This window comes from Haliotis rufescens, unplaced genomic scaffold (genome assembly GCF_023055435.1).
Source record: "Haliotis rufescens isolate VD_foot unplaced genomic scaffold, xgHalRufe1.0.p SCAF_13, whole genome shotgun sequence".
Classification (NCBI taxonomy): Eukaryota; Metazoa; Mollusca; class Gastropoda; order Lepetellida; family Haliotidae; genus Haliotis; species Haliotis rufescens.
Genome location: NW_025963813.1, coordinates 36,480,032 through 36,504,023, shown reverse-complemented (window position 1 = coordinate 36,504,023; position 23,992 = coordinate 36,480,032). Strand labels below are relative to the sequence as shown.

General features: G+C 37.2%; 1 protein-coding gene across 2 annotated transcripts in view; it reads right to left on the bottom strand.

The window, feature by feature from the left end:
- Window positions 1-2,656: 2,656 nt before the first annotated feature.
- Window positions 2,657-23,992, bottom strand: part of LOC124126450 (ankyrin repeat domain-containing protein 50-like) — a 149,867-nt gene continuing 128,531 nt past the window's right edge. The window contains exons 5-10 of one of the 2 annotated variants that reach the window (XM_048394493.1): window positions 18,169-18,284; window positions 17,926-17,995; window positions 16,644-16,687; window positions 15,478-15,676; window positions 4,798-5,929; window positions 2,657-3,993 (exon numbers count right to left, since the gene is read on the bottom strand). In XM_048394493.1, coding sequence (XP_048250450.1) covers window positions 3,744-3,993; window positions 4,798-5,929; window positions 15,478-15,676; window positions 16,644-16,687; window positions 17,926-17,995; window positions 18,169-18,284 — 1,811 coding nt within the window. In that variant the 3' untranslated portion in view covers window positions 2,657-3,743. The remainder of the gene's footprint in view (window positions 3,994-4,797; window positions 5,930-15,477; window positions 15,677-16,643; window positions 16,688-17,925; window positions 17,996-18,168; window positions 18,285-23,992) is intronic. The other variant, XM_048394494.1, reaches the window with a different exon arrangement.

The window sequence follows — 23,992 nt, the reverse complement described above, 5'->3', positions numbered from 1 at the left end:
ATTTGATATGTCAATTAACTCTGTCATCGGAACCAGGCGACTTTCCGCTTTTTAGACGTTTTATAGTCGTCAATAACTCATTAGATGTGAAAGAACATAACAGCTTGGAACTAACGTCACTGTCCCCTTGGTCATTACACGAATCATTTTCAATCTGTTCCATGTGACTATAAACATAATCAGTAAAATCTGAGTTACAATTTATATCATAATTTGGCATTGACGAATCCTTGAAATATTGGGAAAACAGATTACAAATTCCTTCCTGTGTATTACAGGACTCATTACAAGCAAGCGTCTGGGTTTGTTTCTTCTTTCTTTTTTATCTCTTGGTTACTCTAAAGTCCTCTGCTGCTTCATATATTTCCTGAAACCTTTCGTCTTTCAACTTTTGTCTGGAATGACGATGCTGCTTCCTAAAGATATGTTTTGCTCTTTCCTACTCAGTGTTATTTTCATCCTCTTTATCATGGGATATACCATAATAGAACCATTCATTGCGGCGTTGTCGCATTATTAAAAATTATCTTTTTTCAAGTATGGTTTTAAATGAGACTGTAATTAGTAAGTGTACTTAGTTTAGCTGCAGCATGTATCGATTGTAGGATATAGCCGTGATAAATTTCAATGTAATCACGAGGAGGTGCATACCGAGTCTCGTCAAACAGAGGACATTAAAAATAATTTTCAGTTTCATAGAGGAATAACATGAAGTCTACGTCATTAGCTTTACGCCAGTTAAGATGTTCGACGACATAGTGGCGTGGCTGGGAATCAGTACTCAACATAGGAATTTTGGACAATGGTCAGATACTGAGTAGAGAACTCCAGTATCTATAATGTAAAACCAACAACGTTACTAACATGCTGGAGATGATTGAACACGTAATCTATCATACTTCTTATAGTTTTACATTTGCTTGTAAACATGTACTTTTACGAATAGTATGGCTATACCACCTGCCCCTCTTTGAGATGAGTGGTTACGCTGACATTTTACATAGACGTTAAAGTCATAATCCAAGTCATGGAGTAATGATTCACGTGTGTCGTCTAGCCAGTGTTCGGTAATAACCATAATGCCATCAACTTAAACCAACCATCGGTTACATTTACTTGCGTTGTCAGTCCAGATTTGCAGAGGTCATTATGCGATGATGTCGTATTGGCCACAGGAGATACACACATGAATAGTTATTGAAAAGTGAGGATCCTCCATTTTGTATCCCTTGTAATGGGAGAATCATCGTCAACATTTTGCCATCACAAGGGATAACTATTTCAAATCATCATCAATCAGGGATCGTTTTAATAATTTAGTTCTCATTTAATCATTGTCATTTTAAAGGCAATTGAAGAGACATCATCCGTCGTTAACATTGCGAAAAAATGTGGCATTTCGATACTAATAACTATTCCTGTACCACCTTTTTTCCTTCAATCATCACATACGTTTTCAGTTTCGGTCTCAAGCTATTCCCATGACGGGTGCAAGTGTGACAGCTGAACTATTTGGAGAGACATTTTGAACTTGTGAAATTTTCAGTCAATATACATATTGCTTGATTATTGACATTGACTGTAACATATATACCAGCTCACACTGTGATTCCTACTCCCCCAGTCAGAATGCCAGCTCACACTATAATGATTCCTCCCATACTGGATATATCAGACCACATTAAGATGCTACCCTCCAACTGGATATACCAACCAAAACAACGATGCTTCCACACGATTGATTGTGAAGTTTGTGTAACATATTAAGCCCTAAAATCGGGGTACAGCTGCCCAGGCTCCACACATCACTATAAGGAGTTGCGTCCCTTAGTTCTGTCAAGATCCTGTGATGTGTTTGGAGTCATCGCCTGCCACTGCAAGGATCAGCATTCGTTGTTCATGAAGGGTTCAGATTCTATGGGTTGGTGCTATGGTATCGTTTAAACATGCATCAACCATGCCATCGAGCCTGACCTCCCGATCCCGTTAGTCGCCTCTTACGACAAGCATGGGTTGCCGAAGACCTGAGCGGGTTTAGAGAATAGGTGTAAACCACACTGGAGAGATGATTATATAATGAAATAATGTCTGACCATAAGAAGGATTGTGACAGGAGAATTATGTATAAGAACACTTTTATTATACGTTTAAGGGTTACATCTTTCGGTGAATGTATATTTTTATGAATCCATGTAAGTGTATTTGTTACAGACAGATTGAGAAACCAGTCATTTCGTGAAATGCATGACAAGTTCCGTCAGTTCATGAACTATTTGAAAGGGACAATCGTTTTATGAAATAAATAAACATTCTAGCCATTTCATGAAATGGCTAAAATGAAAGGCAAACAGTTCATAAAACTGTTATCTTGAACCATTATGTGAAAAAGTATTAAGATCAGTTAGTTTCACAAAATTCAGGATATGATGATCAGCGAGGTATCAAATAGTTATTTGATATATGAGTTCAAACTACGGTGACAGCGACTGTTGCGTTTCCGTTTTGCTTTGTGACAGGTGTATCTGTTTGTCCGACACTTCTTGGTTCCACTGCAGCCACGTTTGATAAAGCCATATCCACCACAAATGGATAAATGTGTCGGTGCTTATTTAAGTAAGTCACGGACGTCCTTGTCGTTCAAGGACAAATGCCAAAATGATTTCCTGATTAGCTGCCATTCAGGATACACACGATATGCACGAGGGGAAGTAGAAATGACAGAACCCCAAAAGAAAATGTTAAAACATCATTTATTACAAAGAGAAAAGATATTTACATAAATATCTACTAACTACTCCTACTAATACTACTTTACTCCACCAGTAAACTGTAACACTGTCCCGCAACCACGGCTTCCACTACAACACAACTAAACTAATGTCTGCTACTATTAATACTAATACCACTACTACCTGTCTAGACATACAAATATTGGTACAACAGCCATCGTTGTGCTATAAGACAGCAAATCAAATACAATTACATATACACACAATGCAATCTTGAAGGTTCAGGTATAAAACATATCACATCTTATTTCACATCACAATCATATAGTGATAACAGACATGTGTAAGGGCATTGTCCAACAACAAAATATAGTTCCGGTCTACCACGACACACTATGAATGTTAAAGAGAACAACAGATAGTTACAATGGGAATGTTGAATTGACCTCAGTCAGTGTGTTGTCATTGGTCATATCGAAGTATATGTAGATACAGCACAAGTGAACACTGCATTCACTCACTACACTCTGGACCTGTGACTTGGTTGATGCATGTGTGTGGGGCGGTTTCACACATGGCATGGGAAAAGATTTGATTATTGTCAATGGACATTTCCCTGGCCAACGATGTTGTTCCATAAGCTGGAATTATCTGCAAAAAGTCTGAACTGCAAGATGACAATACCAGGTTATATCGTACCCAGGTCGTCACCGATTATCTCCGACGAGGAGGCAGACGGACATAGGACTGGCCCGATAAGTCCCTTTATATATCTCGCCCATATTTGGATGCAATCGTTCGGTCATGGCGTTTATCTGCGTTGTCCAAGAGCATCTAAGGGGAACAACGCACGAGACACTTCCTTAAAAAAATAACGTTGCCCAATTTATGATGCGAGCGTATGTTCGAATGTGCAGAAATGACATCATGATAGAACGATGCAAGATATTTTTTTCTTTGACAGGAAATCAGACACACACAAACTAGTACTATGTCACAATTTGTTCTTCCGTGTCAGACATAACTGCTACCCTGTGTTGCAACCATGTGGTCAAACACTGTATCATCATGGTCATTTCTGTCGTCGATGTTCACCACATTCAATGCTTGGACATGCTTCACCATGTCTGCATCTCCTCCAAGAGAGGCCACATGAAGAATGTTGTTTCTGTTATCATCAACTAATAATACATCAGCTCCTTCTCTCACAAGTAAGTCAAACATTTGTCTGTGTCCCTTCTCTGCTGCCACCATCAGGGGTGTCCTCCCGTACTTCCCCCTACTGTTGATGTCTGCAACCTGCTGTGAGAGGACATACTTCACCATGTCCACATGTCCTCCAAGACAGGCCACATGAAGGATGTTGTCTCCGTGATTATCCACTAATGATACATCAGCTCCTTCTCCCACAAGTAAGTCAAACACTTGTCTGTGTCCCGCCCATGCTGTCTTCATCAGGGGTGTCCGCCCGTACTGCCCCCTACTGTTGATGTCTGCAACCTTCTGTGAGAGGACATACATCACTATGTCCACATGTCCTCCAAGACAGGCCACAAACAGGATGTTGTTTCCTTTATCATCCACTAATGATACATCAGCTCCTTGTGTCACAAGTAAGTCAAACACTTGTCTGTGTCCTATCACTGCTGCCACCATCAGGGGTGTCCTCCCGTACTTCCCCCTACTGTTGATGTCTGCAACCTGCTGTGAGAGGACATACTTCACCACGTCCACATGTCCTCCAAGACAGGCCACATGAAGGATGTTGTTTCCGTCATTATCCACTAATGATACATCAGCTCCTTGTGTCACAAGTAAGTCAAACACTTGGCTGTGTCCCTTCTCTGCTGCCACCATCACGGGTGTCCTCCCGTACTTCCCCCTACTGTTGATGTCTGCAACCTTCTGTGAGAGGACATACTTCACTATGTCCACATGTCCTCCAAGACAGGCCACAAACAGGATGTTGTTTCCTTTATCATCCACTAATGATACATCAGCTCCTTGTGTCACAAGTAAGTCAAACACTTGTCCGTGTCCTGCGCCGACTGCCACCATCAAGGGTGTCCTCCCGTACTGCCCCCTACTGTTGATGTCTGCAACCTTCTGTGAGAGGACATACTTCACCACGTCCACGTGTCCTCCAAGACAGGCCACATGAAGGATGTTGTTTCCGTCATCATCCATTGCTGATACATCAGCTCCTTGTGTCACAAGTAAGTCAAACACTTGGCTGTGTCCCTTCTCTGCTGCCACCATCACGGGTGTCCTCCCGTACTTCCCCCTACTGTTGATGTCTGCAACCTTCTGTGAGAGGACATACTTCACTATGTCCACATGTCCTCCAAGACAGGCCACAAACAGGATGTTGTTTCCTTTATCATCCACTAATGATACATCAGCTCCTTGTGTCACAAGTAAGTCAAACACTTGGCTGTGTCCCTTCTCTGCTGCCACCATCACGGGTGTCCTCCCGTACTTCCCCCTACTGTTGATGTCTGCAACCTTCTGTGAGAGGACATACTTCACTATGTCCACATGTCCTCCAAGACAGGCCACATGAAGGATGTTGTTTCTGTCATCATCCACTACTGATACATCAGCTCCTTGTGTCACAAGTAAGTCAAAGACTTGTCTGTGTCCCATCTCTGCTGCATTCATCACGGGTGTCCTCCCGTACTTCCCCATGCTGTTGATGTCTGCAACCTTTCGTGAGAGGAAATACCTCACTATGTCCACATGTCCTCCAAGAGAAGCCACATGAAGGATGTTGTTTCTGTCATCATCCACTACTGATACATCAGCTCCTTGTGTCACAAGTAAGTTAAACACTTGTCTGTGTCCCTTCTCTGCTGCCACCATCACGGGTGTCCTCCCGTACTTCCCCATACTGTTGATGTCTGCAACCTTTTGTGAGAGGAAATACCTCACTATGTCCACATGTCCTCCAAGAGAAGCCACATGAAGGATGTTGTTTCTGTCAGCATCCACTAATGATACATCAGCTCCTTCTCCCACAAGTAAGTCAAACACTTGCCTGTGTCCCATCTCTGCTGCTATCATCACGGGTGTTCTCCCGTACTTCAATCTACTGTCAACGTCTACCAGACACTTAGATAAGATGCGTCTAAGCAAGTCCATGTCCCCCTTCTTGCAGGCAAGATAGAGGTCAGTATCAGCATGTTGTTGGTTCTGTGTCACTAAAAAAAAAGGATTAATTTATCACAACAGGGAATAACATCAAAGCTAGATACGAATAATCCATTTACTAACTATACGTTATTACCCAACCATATACACTAAGTGGACGACGTCAATTGTATTGTAATAAACTGCGGTAAAATGTAATAACACTGTGGTAAAATGTAATACTGCGGTAAATTGTAATAAAAACTGCGGCAAATTGTAATAACTTACACTGCGACAAATTGTAATAACCACTGCGGTAAATTGTAATAACCACTGCGACAAATTGTAATAATCCCTGCGGTAAATTGTAATACACACTGCGGTAAATTGTTATAACTTCACTGCGGTAAATTGTAATAAAAACTGTGGCAAATTGCAATAACCCCTGCGGTAAATTGTAATAAAAGATTATTCATTCGTAAACATACAAAGAAACCTGCATGAAATTTAAAATGTGAGACTAAGCTGTTTGAAAAATCAAAATCCGGACTTTGAAACGACTGAATGATCAATACTAATCTACATAAAATTCTTGATATTTGTATTTACTCAGAACGGAATTCGATTTCCAGTGTTTGTACGACCTTAACAAGATCAATTCCAACCTCCAGCATGTTCAAGGAATTCAAAAAAGCGATTTTGCTTTAATTTCTGTCATTCCTATTGAAAGACAGGTGCGGTTAATTGTAATGACACATCTTAATCATTCTAAATTTAAAACTAAATTCGATATACAGCGTTTGTTCGACCTTAACAATATCAATTCCAACCTCAAGCATGTTTAACGAAATAAAAAAAGCCATTTTTCTTTTATTTCCATCATTTCTATTGAAAGACAGGTGCGGCAAATTGTAACAGACTGCGGGAAATTGTAATGACACATCTTAATCCTTCTGATTTCAAACTGATTTCGATTTCCAGTGCTTGTTTGACCTTAACATGATCAATTCCAACCTCCAGCATGTTTAAGGAAATCCAAAAAAGTGATTTTGTTTCAATTTCTGTCATTCCTGTTGAGAGGCTGGTGGGGCAACTTGTAAATAAAAATGTACTGAAAATTCCATGTCTGTTGTTTTATATCATTTGTATTATTCAATGTGGGGGAAAGCCCATTTGTTGAAACGCCAGTATGGTGAACTGTCCGAGTGGGGAAATGTCCTCCACTCGTGATCAACATATCATAATTAAGCAAAGATATATATTTACTGGAAGAGAAATTTATTTTCTATCCATACCGGTCCTTTACGACAGAGATCGTCATAGGTAATGTCTAAAAAACCTCTCAAATCTTGAACCTAACATTGCCCACTTAAAGCATTCGTAATGACATTTGTGAAAACAGAAGTAATAATATATACACACTTTAGCAATACACATTCAAGAGGGATGCAGTTATTATATGTTTGATAACCTGAGCGTTTAGTGATACCACATATAACTATGTATGTTGAATTCGTAGCCTGTATCACATAGTATTACATGTACAACAGAGAGACAGTGTTATTTTGTTCCATGACAACTCTTCTTAGTTTTGCAGACTTATATACATTGCAAGATTCTTTAAAATATCTTCATGTTTACTGGACATTTATTTATTGAAGGACTGACACAGAAGTTTTCTGGTATGAAGTGTGAACGATTTAAAAGCGCTTGTTAAACTTCCGTGTGAATCTCCTCGCAAGCTTGGAGGTTCACACAGTTTAACCAGGGCTTTTAAATCGTTCACACTTCAATGAACCCATCCAAACTGACGTTCAATTCTCAAATAAATAAAGGCATTCGCTTGAAGTAAATGGGTAAATTAATTTCTCTACTCTGACACAACAGCGTTGTATATATGTTTTTGTTTTTCTACCCGTATAGAGATAACTAATCAAAGATTTTCAATCATGGCAGGTATGCAGACAGTTGATGTTGATGTTGATCACAAATGAGGGAGCCCCAGGTTCACTTTCAACATCGCCTCTACAGCCAGAACATAATTGTGTTGATCTAAAAAGTGGCAATATTGACACATGCTTTAATCACATATTGAGTAAATAAACTCATTGTTTTGGTATAAATTTTGAAGTTTGCACGATATTAATTTATAAAAAGATGATATATGAAATCAACATTTAATGTCATGAACAAATACATCTAACTAGTTCTAATTAGTTGAATTACTCAGAGTTAATCTAAAGAATTAGGTGCAATGTGGTTATTTAAAATGTGCTAATATAGATCTTGGTAACATACTCAATACTGTTTTATATAATTAAATAATTAAACGTGTGTTTAATGCAAAATGAACTTTGAACTAATAACATCCAAAATGAGAAGTAGGATCAACAAGTCTTATATTCTCATAACGTATCTGACAGATGGGGTATGATCGGGATGAATCTGTATTACCACTTGGGTAACCAGCACTGGATACAATGGTAGTGATCCAGGTTCAATCATTCGGGGTAAAAATATGCCGCCGTTTTCATTGTTCGTTAATGATGTCTTGTCTCATATAGACGTTCTTTATTGTAAAGGTGAAACGGTTAAAACAGTTTGAGGTTGCATACAAATTCTATCTTTAACATACTCTGATGGCACTTTTACTGTCGGATACGCTTAAAGATCTGGGCCTAGATTTTAGAAACGATCTTAGCCCTAAGATTATTGTAAAGTTATCGTAAGGAAATCGTAGGCTATCGTAGCCTATTTTCGAAACTATCGTAGCCCTAAGATATCTTAAGTTCGTCGTAAATCTAAGATATAGAGGTTATCACGCGAGTGTGTTTGGGGATGGTAAATATCCTGCATTAGGAATAAACATTGTATTTAGCGAGCCTTGGCGAGCTAAATACATAGTGTTTATTCCTAATACAGGATATTTACCATCCCCAAACACACACGCGTGATAACCTCTTTATCATATAATGTCATTCTTTAATTCTGTGCTTCAAAATCGCTTTCCCTCTCTCACATACATAACCGAAACATTGCGAGTTTTTCTGGAATGCGAGCATTAATATTTATTACGTCACAGGGTAAGTGATGTGTCAGTCGGACAGTGACAGTACCCAATATAGTTCCAACTGAAATCTGTTTCTTATACAGTGGCGAAGCAACATATACGCAAAACAACAATTGTTTTTAATTGCCTTTCGCGGCAATCCATCTGTCTGTCCGCTAGAGTAACTGCCCTTTGTCAAAGGGAAGCTACTCTAACCCTAGTCTATGAGACGTCACGGCAACGGTCAGTCGTTGTTCACAGTCGGTCTGTCCTCTCATTACGTTAAGAAGTGTAGTCAGATGTACACACAGCGACAAAACGAAACAAGGTAACAATTCAAACATATTTCGGACAAATCCAACTATTTTAATTTGTGGAGAAGGTTTCAAGCCACAGAGGTCTACAAGCACAGATATGGCTACTGATCCCGCTTGGCTAGGCCTCGTGCCCTCGAAAAATTGTTTCGAAATTTATATCTCTAAAGTTGCCCAAACTTATAAAATGCCTTAGCTACGTCACAGTTAGAGACTGAATTTCAGTATATTAGACTGTTCTTTTGATAATGATAGCAATTATCCCTGTAGTTTATCCAGATTCCCGATGGTTAATTCTGACTCGATCCCTGAATGATGAGGGCGACGCCATGCTTGTTTATAAACAGTGAAAGTAGTCCCTACTTGACCTTTGATATTTGCATCTCTATCCGCATATGACCCCAACGGATATCGTTTTTATCCGTTGGCTTTATCCTGCCGAGAAACCTACCCATTATATGATAAAGCCCTATACCTGTCGTAAGTTTATTTTATCTTCATCCAAGATGGCGACATACTTTTCCATAGATATTTTGCCAAACAATTAGTCCGCTTTACGTTCAAACATTGACATTTCATTTTGTAAAAACTGTATGATTCAAACTGACACTTCGAAAACACGAAGAACGCATCAAGGATTTCACGTCAAAAATGTTCTTAATCGCGACAGCGATACACATAACTGTGGAGTCGATAGCTTACATTATTTTTCTATCCGAGTCCATGCTGAAGAAGTGTGAAACAACATACCTTTTTGATAATTTGGGAAGGATAAAAACGGAAGGTGTCGACAGGCTACTGTAATGACCGTGACCTTATTGATAGTTTAGGGCGAGCTAATCTTAGTTCAAACTCTAGTTGAGAGTGGTTTCTCTTTGTATTCGCCCGGGACACCTTGCTCAATGGTACAGTTTTCATAAAGCGCAGAGTTCCGCTGTTATATTTTCTGAGTCGCATTTGTGTCAATGCTTTAGTCTTTATTTTCGCATTTTATAAAATTATATCAATCTATATGTGTAAAAACAACCATAAAGGTTTCGCATAAGTTTTTACATCTAAAATCGTGTGGGACGGGTTGTTTTAATAATTGAATTTTAACTATACAGTGTAGTATTTATTGACTAAACAAGGAAATGCATGTGATCAAATATTTGTATACAATATCTAATATTTTTCTTGCAAAAGAAATTGTAATTTGTTTCGTTTTAAATTCAATATCTACGTTATCTATATCCTCTTGAAAGACAAATATTTGATAAAAAGTGATTAAAAACTGTCTGTTGAACAATTGCATTCTTTAAAAACAGGTGATTAACGGCATATAGATGTATTCCCTTATAAATATAACAATTTACTGAAATTTTGACAGCAAAAGTTAAGCGCAAATTTTTGTATCGACAAATCAAATAAAAAATGAGTTCCCATGCTCGTTCTGGTTCTCGTCAAAATGTAGCATAGTTTGCACATTGTCCAAAATTCACTTTCAAATATATGTTCGCAGAAAAAAAGTTTATTGAATGAAATTTACTGATCAACATAAAATACACATTTTCAACACAATAATCTTTGCATTCAATAAAGCGGTTTTAAAATATTTTGGTCTTTTTAATATTTAAGTCTACATCTTCCCGTTTTATGTATTAAGACCATTCAGACAATAAAATCGTTGTAACGTATAGGGTCAACGGACAAATACTAGTAAATGATCCTCAGCAATTCTGTCAGACAAGCCAAACATCATTGAACTACGTTCTGGAATAGATTTGACACATTACAAAGTATTTCGCTCCTCAGCCAGATTTAAATGAAATCAGACAAATCAGTTTATTAGCTCTACTTAATTTAAAAGGATAGAAAATGACTACATTATATGTATGTTCACGTTAACTTGTGGCGTGTTCCATGAGACAACATTACAATTCCTAAATTATCTCTCTTAGCGAACGAAAATTAGTGTCACTTTTAAATTTTGAAAATAATTATGGATCTAGATAGATTAAAAAAAATAATTCATCATCTAAATACCAATAGCTTGATATTGTATTTAAGTCCTTGGTTTATTCGTGAAATATATTGGATACATAAGTAAAAAAACAAACTTAACAAGCTTAGATTGTCATATAAACTTGCTTGTGGGTGCGCTGCTTCCTGAACAATTTTTGTTTTGAGTGTTTCCACGTATAATGTTGGTGTTTACACTAATATAAACTTGACTTTTGACATAAACATAAAAATAAAAAGTATACATCACATAACATCAGACTTGAACACGCATGTTAAATGCTGAACGCATATGCAGCTGGGAAATCTCCGTGACGTCACTGGGAAACACCCCGCTTTTTCAATCTCTAACACAAATGAGTTCTCTGTCAGAGTTACGACAGGTATCGTAACTCTGAACGATCTGCGACAGGTTTACGATAGTTTCGAAAATCTATCTTATCTTAACCTTAAGATATCTTATCTTTGAACGTAAGTTGTTAAGATGTATCTTAGCTAAGATCGTTTCGAAAATCTAGGCCCTGCAGTTCAGAATCGAGGAAGTCACGAATATTGTAATTACTAAATGTTAACGCCAGAGAATAATCAGGATTATCTAGCGATCAAATGGGCGTTAAAGGCAATTGTGGTGACCATCACTGTGACCATATTCTGCTCTAACGGATGGAAGTGTTAATGTCGCTAATCTATTGACATATTTAGATCAGGTGCGTATATAAATATTTCTTGAAATAGCATATGCACATATTTGTACGTTTCATGGAAAAAATCTAAAATACACACTTACTCTTTGCATTTATATCAGCTTTGATCATGATCAGATGTCTTTGTCTCTCGCTACGTTGTATGGTAGTGGTACATTTTCTGATTTTGAAAAGTGCTCTTAATGTTAATCCTTAATCTAATACTCCGGTCTTGTATGGTGATGCAGGACACATACCATTGCCCATATGCATGAACAAACGTATTATTGCATAATGGTCACTAATGAACACACTAATGATTATGCATTAACGTTTATAAAATTCAATATTTCAGTACACGTTTGTAGCAATCATATACAAACGATGCAAATGTGAATGTAATATGACAAAAGAAATTTCTAAGTTTAAAATATTAATGCATCACTAAAAGAAAAATGCATTTTATGTATATGGGTCATCTAATGCAGTGTATCACTATTTTTCTTGATGCGGGTTCTTCATACGGTTTTACAAGGATGAGGAACAGTGCAATACATGCGTCTGTTGACCCTGTTTTGGGATTAGCCACATTAGTTTCTTGATGATGTTATGTATTCCATTACATAGGTAAACCAGCGGCAGTGTTGCATCAGTTACTTCTGTTTTCAGTAACATATAGTTCCATAAGATAATATCAGAAGACCTATGGATATGATGTACGGTTAAGTGGAATGATTGCAGCGTTCAGTTTAATTAAAACATCAATATGAAAAACCTCACATCATTCATATAGCACTGTGCTAGTGCTAGACGTTAGAAACTAGCAGTATCATTTAACATGGATATTAGAAAAGCACTATTTCTACAGCGGAAGGCTTCATTTGTGATCGGTACCTCAAGGAATATCCATTACCTATTCGTTTGCGACTTTCGCCGCAGGGAATGTAAAGTAGCGGTTTATTTTGCGCCAACACAATATGGACTCATTTCTTCATAATTTAAAGCAAATTATATACATCAATATTAAATAAGCAATTGACATTTTGGTCGGAGGCATATGATAGAATATATGAACCGCAAGGAACATTCCAAAAGGGTTACAGCACCACAGATAAATTTCTTATTTTGCACTCTATAATAAAGAGGCACATGTAAAAGAATGCGGCAAGCTATACGTGGCCTTTGTGTTTTTTACAAAAGCGTTCGATTTAGTAAGCAGAAATAAACTATGGTATGTTTATAAAATGTAGAGGAGGGTGCGTTCTTATCCCACTATTGTTCTCAACGTTTATTAATGAACTTAATCATAACCCACAAATAGAATGTGTTACATTATATTCGTACCTTGGAAAAATATTTTCTAAATCTTTGTCATGGAATAAGAATGTTGCAAATGCCACGTTGCAAACAAAAAAGGTTATATGTGGTTTATTCAAGATATTGTCAGCAATTCAACCCCTGCCATATGAGAAATATTTAAATTCAAGAAATTGAGGTGATTCATTTATCGGCATGCAAGCGTTTCTTACGCGTAAAATTATCAACTCCCAGTCCTGTGGTAAGGAGAGAATTTGTCAGATATCCCATATATATAATGTGCCTACAAACGTGCTGTAAAACACTGGTGACGAATTGTAAATTTTGTAAGAAATGTTAGAAAATGTTGTTGTTTTGGCTATTTTTGGGAACATCAATCTGTCGGTATTTCTTTCAGAATTTACAAGTCTTCCTACGAACAAAACTGGCTTGACGCCCTCCAAAACGGTTGAAACGTATAGTCATTCTTTGTATAAAACGTCATTTGGTTTTGAAATGTATCTAAATGTGATCAGTATCTCTAAATTTAGAAACTGTCTTGCAAAACTAAGATGTTGATAACATCAGTTAAGAATTGAAACCAGACAACAATGCAAACAACCAAGATGTGAGCGAGGACTATATACTGTGTAACAAAGTGTATACAGGCGATAACCATTTTGACCTTGTTTGTGAACTATTACATTCCAGCAAACGTCTGTGTCAGTCCTTCAACAAATCAATGTTATACACTCATGTCCAGTAAACATGAAGTTATTTTAAAGAATCTTGCAATGTATATAAGTCTGCAAAACTAAGAAGAGCTTCATGGAACAAAATACCACTGTCTCTCTGTTGTAACACTATGTGATATAGGCCACTAATTCAACATACATAATTATATATGGTATCACTAAAAGCACAGGTTACAAACATATAATAACTGCATCGTTCTTGAATGTGTATTGCAAAAGCGTGTTTATATTATTACTTCTGTTTTCACAAATGTAATTACGAATGGTAAGAGTGGGCAATGTTAAGTAGATTTGAGAGTATATATTAGACATTACCTATGACGTTGTCGTTAATGACCGGTATGGATAGAAAATGAATTTCTCCCCTCGTAAATATATATCTTTGCTTTATTATGATGTGTTGATCACGAGTGTAGGACATTCCCCCACTCGGACAATTCACCATACTGGCGTTTCAACAAATGGGTTTTTCCCCTAACAGAATAAAAAAAATGATATAAAACAACAGACATTAAAAATTTTCAATACATTTTTTTTACAATTTGCTGCACCTGTATCTTAATAGGAATAACTCTGGGGACTGAAACAAAATCTCTTTTTGGATTTCCTTAAACATGCTGGAGGTTGGAATTGATCTTGTTCAGGTCGAACAAACACTGGAACTTCAATTCAGTTTGAAATCGGAAGGATTAAGAAATGTTATTACAATTTACCGCACCTGGTATTACAATTTGCCGCAGTTTGTTACAATTTGCCGCACCAGCCTCTCAATATCATCGATGACAGAAATTGAAGTAAATTCGCTTGTCTTGATTTCCTTAAACATGCTGGATGTTTGAATTGATCTTGTTAGGGTCGAACACACACTGGAACTTCAATTCAGTTTGAAATCGGAAGGATTAAGAAATGTTATTACAATTTACCGCACCTGGTATTACAATTTGCCGCAGTTTGTTACAATTTGCCGAACCTGTCTTCCAATAGAAATTATAGAAATTGAAGCAATTTCGATTTTTTTTATTTCCTTAAACATGCTGGAGGTTGGAATTGATCTTGTTGAGGTCGAACAAACACCTGAACTCGAATTGTTCTGAGTAAATACAAATATCAAGAATTTAATGTACAACAGTCGTTTCAAAGTCCGGATTTTGATTTCCAAACAGCTTAGTCACACATTTTAAACTTCATGCAGGTTTCTTTGTATGTTTGCAAATGAATAATCTTTCATTACAATTTTCCGCAGTGAAGTTATTACAATTTACCGCAGTATCTATTACAATTAACCGCAGTATTACATTTTACCGCAGTGTTATTAAATTTTACCGCAGTTTGTTACAGTTGACCACGTTATTACAATCTCACCACCATCCTAGAGATCTAGTATTCCAAAGGCACACTCTGGTGCGGTACGCACAGGAAGCCTCGCCATTCAACATGTGTAGTAGTTTGGGGTTCTTCTGTTGTTATATTGCTTGAATGGGGATACAAGCGGTGGCATATTAACCTCACACATTCACTAACCTTTCTGGTTTGGCAGTCTAGGATTGAACAACCTCTTTAGATTGTCTTCTATCTTGCCAACATGGCCTACTTTATCCTGTTGACGTCTGTGAGTTGTTGGACCCCTGCCCCAGGATGCCAGACTGCTTGTTTCACTATGGAAGCCGCTGTCCCCAGAAGCAAGAGACAGTCGGTCGAAGTGCTCCAGCTCCTCTATTCTCTACGGATGCAAAAAGTGCAAAATCAGGAGTAAATATCAATGTAAGAAATGTAGAAAAGGGGGTAACATCCCTGTTGGAAAGAAGTCAAACAATTATTTTTACAAAGAACACATTTTATGCAGAAGATCAAGCATATCCAGTAAAATATGTTTTTTTGTAAAACCCTAGAACTCTTTTTTCGAGTGCTTTCGAAAAGAGATTACTTTTTAAAACCAAATCCTCAGGTCATACGAAAATTTCCAAAGGTCGGCCCTACATATTGTTGGAAGAATCAGCCCATCTCTATTTGATAATGAAAATAAATAATTTACCAAGAAGGGCTATTACTCTGTAATCAGCCATCAGGAAAATATGATCTTAAGAATATGGTATATTGATTGAGAAGAAATATGGAAATACGTTCACAAAATGGCACACTTGCATATTTTATTGTCTTATCACTCTGCTATGAACGAGGTGCCTGTTATTTGGTTTTACTTTCAGATGTGTGGATTTTTACCATCATCTTGGTTCACAGGAACTGAAACATTTTGAAGTTTACCTTTTTTGTTCAAAATATTTTCTTTATTTTCATTTGAAGATTGTTATACTGATTACTATCTCGATCGTTTTTTTCAAAAGATGCATTACCTTTAGACTGCATTTTTTATATTTTTTCAGTATTTATTGAAAACTGATTGATCAATTTGTTGCTGGGGTAGTGGATACAGAATCTGACTGGAGAGCGGAAGGTTGATGGTTCGAAACCCTGCCAGCGTGCTACCAAATCACATGGAAAGATGACAATTGTTACCCTGCCTGGCGATTGTTGTTGTCTCGACACACTAAAACCGGACACAAGCCTAGTATGAGTATCCACACACACATTCATTCACGTCGCTGTATGACTGAAATAATCTTGAACGCAGCGTTTAACCCTATTTCACCACACATCACCTTTACATTGTATATCTGATCAACAGTTACCTTTTTCAGTTGAATATTTTCTTCCTCAAGTCTGACGAGGCTAGCTGATAAAAAATAGTAATTCCGTGAAACAAAACTGTAATATTCTAACATGACAAAAAGAGATTCCTGCATTTTGATTGGTCGTCCAGGAGTATATAATATATGTTAGACCATGATCGTTCCAATTATCGCTTTACCACAACAGTGAATATGCATTCAGATTTCGGACTTCTTTTGCAAACTTACCCTTATGCCAATTTCAAATACTGATCATATATGTTTAACGTTGCTAAATAACGCGTTGCAGATACTTCATTCTACAAGCCTGAAACAGGCTCCACTAAATCTCTAAATGTTCCTGAATTTGTACTTTGCAAACATGGGAATAGATGCTTTGAACATAAGTATCATTCTCAGAAAGAAATCAGTTTCTCTAAATGTTCCACAATATTTCAAATTTCAGAAACCATCAAACCTTTCCCTTTACTAACACCAACAAATTCAGGAACATGTTGCAGGACGTGGACTTCTAAAGTACACACCACTATTATGATGTCATATAGTTCTGCAGATTGGAAGGCAAAACAGTGTGACGCATTAGGCTTGACCTCACAGTACTTGATAGGGTAGCGGCAAAAGTCAAGTCATGTTGATAAGGAAGGGAATTTATGGATGTCAACTTATGAGGAGTATATGCTCACTTTTTCATCTATAAAATCTCCTTTCACCTGCTGACTTCCATAAATTCTCACTTCTCAATACCTTTCAAATATCCAAGTCATGTTGATGTTATTAAATTTTACAATACACTCTCAACAAGTCAAAGTGCGATACCGACAATATCATGAGCATATGTCCCTGAATCCCTATCAAATAGTGATGATAGAAAGTGTTCACGAAAAGACTAACGTATCCTGCGTTACCGCTGGCCCCGCGAAATCGCTCAGGGGTAATTTCGGTACACATTAAGGTACCAAACTACATTTCTGTGGTCGACGACATCTTCAGTGCCACTTGGCAACAGATACAGCAGTTTCAGTTTGTCTGTGGATATTGGATTATTTGACGGAATACAACTCTAGCCATTACTTGGGATGTAGAAGGAAGGTTACATCTGGCCTTTGCTGCTTCAGATATCTGAGTCTGACGTAATTTTTTTCAGCTGCCAAGATTGGCTTTTCCAGTCGTAAATACTGAATCCTAATTATGAGTGGCATGAGGTGTTTCTACAGTGACAAGTAACCTCGTAACTTATTAAGATGATTTATTATCAAAACACTTATGATGGAAACGTTCGCACCTTGAAGTGTCTCTGTGGAACATCCTGCTCCGTCAAGGCTTGCATTGTTATCCTGCTCTTCAAGTCCTACCTGTGATGAAAAACATCCAAACTGTTTGCATATATTTGGTGATATGTATATAACAATTATATGGAATCAAGTTGTGCTGAAGGTCCAAAGTGCGTTTCATTAATATTATTCACATTTAAAGCTTGTTCGAGCTGCAGATCTTCATCTGTCTATTATAATTAGTATTGCCTTACCGTGTTACTGTCATTACTGTGTCTTGCACATGTGTCTCCTGCGTCATGTGGCACATCACTGATATCACTTGCCACATACAGTTGCAGCTTAACCCCCTGGTTGCCGAGTTTTTTTTCTGTTGCACAGAGATGAAAAGGTAAACGTTGTGCGAGAAGTGCGGTCGGTCGCGCGGCACTGCATCTATCTTTAACTATAAATTTAGAATATTACATTCCCTATCAGAGTATATACAATCATTGCAAATATAAGATTAATCTGAAAAACAGACTGATATTTTGTTGAGCGTGAAAACACAGCAAACTTTTGCCACTTTTAATCATACATCGATATAAGTACTGTGCTACAAAAAGTTTATTTGACAGCTTCATTTAAACTATAAACGAACAAAATACTGCCTAATATTTTTATGACATTGTGAAAATCATTATGACGTCAAAAGAAGGCAGAGAGGTACATTCAATGATTTACTATCAATATGCATTATCAACAAATGCTATCAATTCACATCATAGTGTTTTTCAATTTATTAATTTCTCACATTGATACCATAATTGTTATGCACCTGGTTTCCATGCATGTTAGTTATTACAAATGTTCATGATGACGTTGAAATGTCCTTTCACAAAGCTTTCACTGACTCCTCAAATTGTCCTACAAAAGACAGATCAACAAAAATGTTCTTCCTCTTCGATAACTATATTTAAACACACATTAATACAACATAAACATAATCTTACTTCCTACAAACTATTTTCCCATCGTCTAGACTCAATATGCAAATTAAGATTTCCACAACGGAATTTACTTTTCTTACTGACTCTGAAAAAGGCGACTATGCTTGTCGTAAGAGGCGACTAACGGGATGGTCAGACTCGCTGACTTGGTTGATGCATGTCATCGGATCCTAATTGCATGGATCGATGCTCATGATGTCAATCACTGGATTGTCTGGTCCAGATTCGATTATTTACAGACCGCCGTCAAATAACTTGAATATTGCTGAGTGCGACGTTAAACAACAAACAAACAAAACTGACTTGATATTTAGTCTCTACTGTTCTGGTTGTAACACACATTTACACAGTTCATACATTTCTTATATTTACTTTCCCATATATAATACAAACCCAATGTTAACTTGATACATCTTTCAATCGTTGAGCAAAAGAAACTAAACGTATTTCCGCCTTCCCGACACCCAGATATAACCACACGAATCCATACACATGTTCAAACTAAATATTTCTAACAAATCCGACCCTTGTTTGCCTTCCGGCAACATATTTTATCACAGTTCGGGGTACCTATGGCTTTGCATGGACAATAATTTTATCAAGTAGGATATGCAGTTTCACAACATACAGTAGAAATAATGGGTAGATCTACCTTCCTATAATTGTACAGTTTAAAAACACGTTACATGTTGATATGGTCAAATTTCTGAGGCGTAGATTTCAATAGGTGCGATCATTCTGTCAAACAAGAACATTGATATATATTGACATTGAGCATATAACGCTTAATACACCTTAATAAATGAAGAGTAACTTTCTCAGCTTTTGATAAGTGTAGACAGGTTTTTCCCCATCTTAGTGTACATGTAGCTGTGACATAGATACCAAGATTTATTACTGACATGGTGAAGGTACAGATGGTAAGATACTAAATCCGTACGTCACACGTGTGTCGTACAAGGTTGACGTCGTTTTATTCGTTTTGATTGGATAACCGTGACCTCAGTCTCACCGGAACTACTTTTTGTATTCATAAAAAGATCACGAGACGTCATTCATTTTTACAACTAGGCAGAACGGAAGTAATCTCATGAAAGCGAGAGACATTTATACACACTTTACTAAACTAAACCAGATCCTCGTCACACGCATCAAATCGCTTTGCATTCTATATTATTTAAGCACAGAGCTACTACAGACATTATATAAGCGAGCCATATCCATATGCAATGAACGACTACCAATAGATCGTGGGCTCACTATGAGCGTGACGCACCCGACTACTTTCGCAACTTTCAATTTGATTGAACTTAGACGGTAAAGCCTGGTGAAATAAAATCAGTTTAAACTACCTGGTCAGATATCTAGACTTACGTTGGATGCCCCGGTTGTGCCATCAGTGCCCCCATTCGAAGCGTATTTTATGATATGGCTTCCGAAGGTGTTCGTTCATGAATGAACATACACGACTTTACGATCACTCAAAGTGAACAGTTCCGATACAAATCATTCAAAAACTCCCTGGAAGTGTACCTGACTTCTGTTGTCTTTTCTTATTCCGATGGGGACATTGCCCTTCGTTCGAAGCTGTTACTGACATGTAAGCAGACATAAAGGTCTTTGGCGAGCACTCTGATTTCCCTCTTCCAAACTGGTAACGACAGGATATAAATTCAGCTGATAGATCAAGGAAATCGTACCATTTTGACTGCACAGCCATCAGTTGAATAAATCCTTAAATAAGATCTTGAGCGTTGATGCCATCATTTTGGCACACACAACAGCAGAAACATGTTGTTAATGCGTATGCATAGAAATATTAACAATGCCTATATATGGGCATATATCAATATTCACGAGCGACCAGAGTTGCAATAGGTTTTAGTTTGGCCTGTCAACGAAGGAAAGTTTTTGTTATGTATTTACACTTAAAAACATATTTTGACGTGGGTAATAAATAAAATACAACACTCATTCTCTATAGATACCATTTTTACGAAACTCGTGAACTTTCTATGATATCTGACCGAGCGAAAACCACTCGTTTCATATAAAAAGATATCTAACGAGAATGAGTGTAGTATTCTCTATGTATATATTCAGATAGTGTTTCTAAAATACTTCCGTCATAGTTCCATTTTTCAATTGGTTTAAGTTGCCGACCTCTTCTAGATATCATGATCTTAGTCTTTTGTCTTTTCACTTTCATGCCATGATTATTGTAAAACGTACATAAAATATCAATTTGTTGATGTAATCTACACATGCTTCCGGCAGCATTGACAATGTCATCAGCAAATAATAAGGTGGGTAAATCTTCCGGAAGATTACCAACATATATACCACTGCAGTCAGACTGTTTGACCTTTTCAATAAATATCATATCAATTTTGGACATATATTTGTTCATTACATAGTAGTTGCTTCACTTTATTTCGTCTCAGAATAAACAATGAAAGGTGCGAATAACCTCCCTTTGTGTGGAATTATCAGGATAATCGTATAAGGTTTATCAATGACGTGAACGCAAGCGTCAAAATCCACCCACCTCTATCAACGAACTTTGTGTTTCTCTTACAGATGAGTGGAACAACATGAGTGGAGTCAAGTTGACATTGGTCGACTCAACAGAAACATGCCTCGAACAATTCGTGCATGTCTGACCAACAAAAAAAGTTTTACAGTTGCCGTTGGCTGCAAAAGGGAATTTTGAATTTGAGCCCCAGCCCCTAAAGACCTACTGCTCGACCATCTCAGTAAACCAGCTGTTTGAACTCATTAGATCTGATCGCTTACTCCCCAACAGGTATGATCAGATCATTTCCCCTTGCCAATACCACATACATCAGAAGATATTTCTTGATGATAACCACTACCCCTTACTTTGTTCTCATCGTACAACAATGTTTACACATGTCATCATTTCTGGTGACCGACTTTCACTCAATTGCGTCATCACTGACATTAGTATGCAGGATTTTCAGTGGAGGAATTTCGTTTATTCAGGAATTGTAGCAACATAAATGTATCATGTAAGTAATCAGAAACAATCTGACAACCTGCGTATTGTTTTTTGCTTTTAAAGTTTTTCATTGTAACCACGAGAACTGGTCAGAAATGCAGATAACTACCATCGTCGTTGTGTGTGATTTTGTGTCAGTCATGGCGTCAAGCAGAACGGAAACTTTAACAATTTCTTTTTGAATTTATATAATCAATGTACGGTTTCTATTTGTAATTATCTAATCATTACTACGATTCCATGTCCATGCATATTCTCATAACTTTGAGCCCATGTATGCAACGATTGGACTGTAATATCTGAAATTTGCTATGTTTACATTTTAAACAAGTACAGATTTATGTAACGATTTTCTGGTTGTGCGTTTTGTACAATATAGTCACTTGTTTCACACCTTTTTAAAGATTGTAATCACGGGATATTTTAAACTGTTTATTTTGTTGTTGAAGAATTGTGAAAAGTATATAAAAATGTGTCATGTACACCGATGGTTGAACCTTATACGATTATACTGATAATTCCATATAAAAGTGTGGCCAGTTTTCGCATCTTTCATTGAATAAGTCCAAGACGTCACAGTGTGAAATAAGCACATCATGAACTAATACATATTCAATATTAAAAAATATAATTATTTGTTTGTTTTGAAATATTCTCTTGAGTATTTGATTTATGTAAAAAGTGGTGCCTGACAGATTCGTGTCTTGTCAAATATTAAAATACACGATCAACTTCTGTATTTTGGTATCTATTCAAGACATTAACATTTACATTTCATTGAACACAGTTACATCCCAGGTGGCGCTATTTTTGCTGGTTTTGTATGTGTAACATAACGATTGATCTTGTTATACCTCCAGTTGCAGTCAAACGACGCCTAAATTTTCATCGAAAGTGACAGCAACACCGACTACAATACGTACAATTAGTGGCTAATGTCGACTTCCTGTTAGTAATTTCTTATGTCGGTCAAAGTTCGCGAAAGGTCGTTCTGACGTAACCTGTAATGGGATGTCCTAAGCGGTTGCGAGAACTTTTATCCGATTTTAATGAGATTGTGGTAATCTAGGCATTTGAGTAATCCTGTTTTGTTTATGTAAAGGAGTAATTGTTTATTGTTAAGCAATTTTATCTCTGCAGCCGTTGAAATATGCAGCTACTAGCCGACTCGTCTCGCATCAAAACACGGGACTGTGTACTCTCGGGCAGATGACCACAGAGTACGCTGATCACTGTGTCGGATTAACGAGATTGATTAATGAGTGACTTCAGCAATTCGTTGCAAATTAGGCGTGTCCGAGTCGGAGTTCGAGACTGTCGGATTAACGGGTCTACATCGCACTGATTTAATCGGTTCCCATCATTAGTGTCGGATAAAGCCGATTGTCGGATTAACGAGTGTCGGATTAACGAAACTTTACTGTATACTGTTAGGATATATCAGCCGTTCCACAAGTGAAGATTACACCACCTGTATAATGAAATCTGCCGTCATATAGTTTCAGATATGTTCATATCAAAGAGTTCCAGGAACTTATTTCTCCGCGAACGAATTTTCCCGAAAGAAGATATGGGGATTTTTGTTTCGCTTCACATTGCCAAGAAATATACGCATGTCAACGCATAATGCAGAATAAGGTTTGAACAATTTTGACGTATTTGTTTCTAAATGAGGAAAAGTTCAAGGTGGAAATAACACAACTCGTGGTTATTAATAAGGAACATATGAACTTTGTAATCCCGATGATCGCAAAAGACTGGACTAAAAACCGTTGATTAAGACACGATTGATATTTCCAAAATTAGAAAAAAATACATGTTATAAATCCTCCACATATATCCAGGCAAACTCTTGGGTATTACCATGTCAGTAGGTAACACATACAAATAGGAATTGCATACTATGAACGATGTATATACGCCTGTAAAATGGATAAACTACATGCATTGTGTGATATCCTGCCAACTGTATAATTATTATATTTTGATCTAAAATCATAATATAGTGTGATTGATTGTGAATTGATTGGCTGTATATCTTTTCGGATCATACCAACTACATGTATG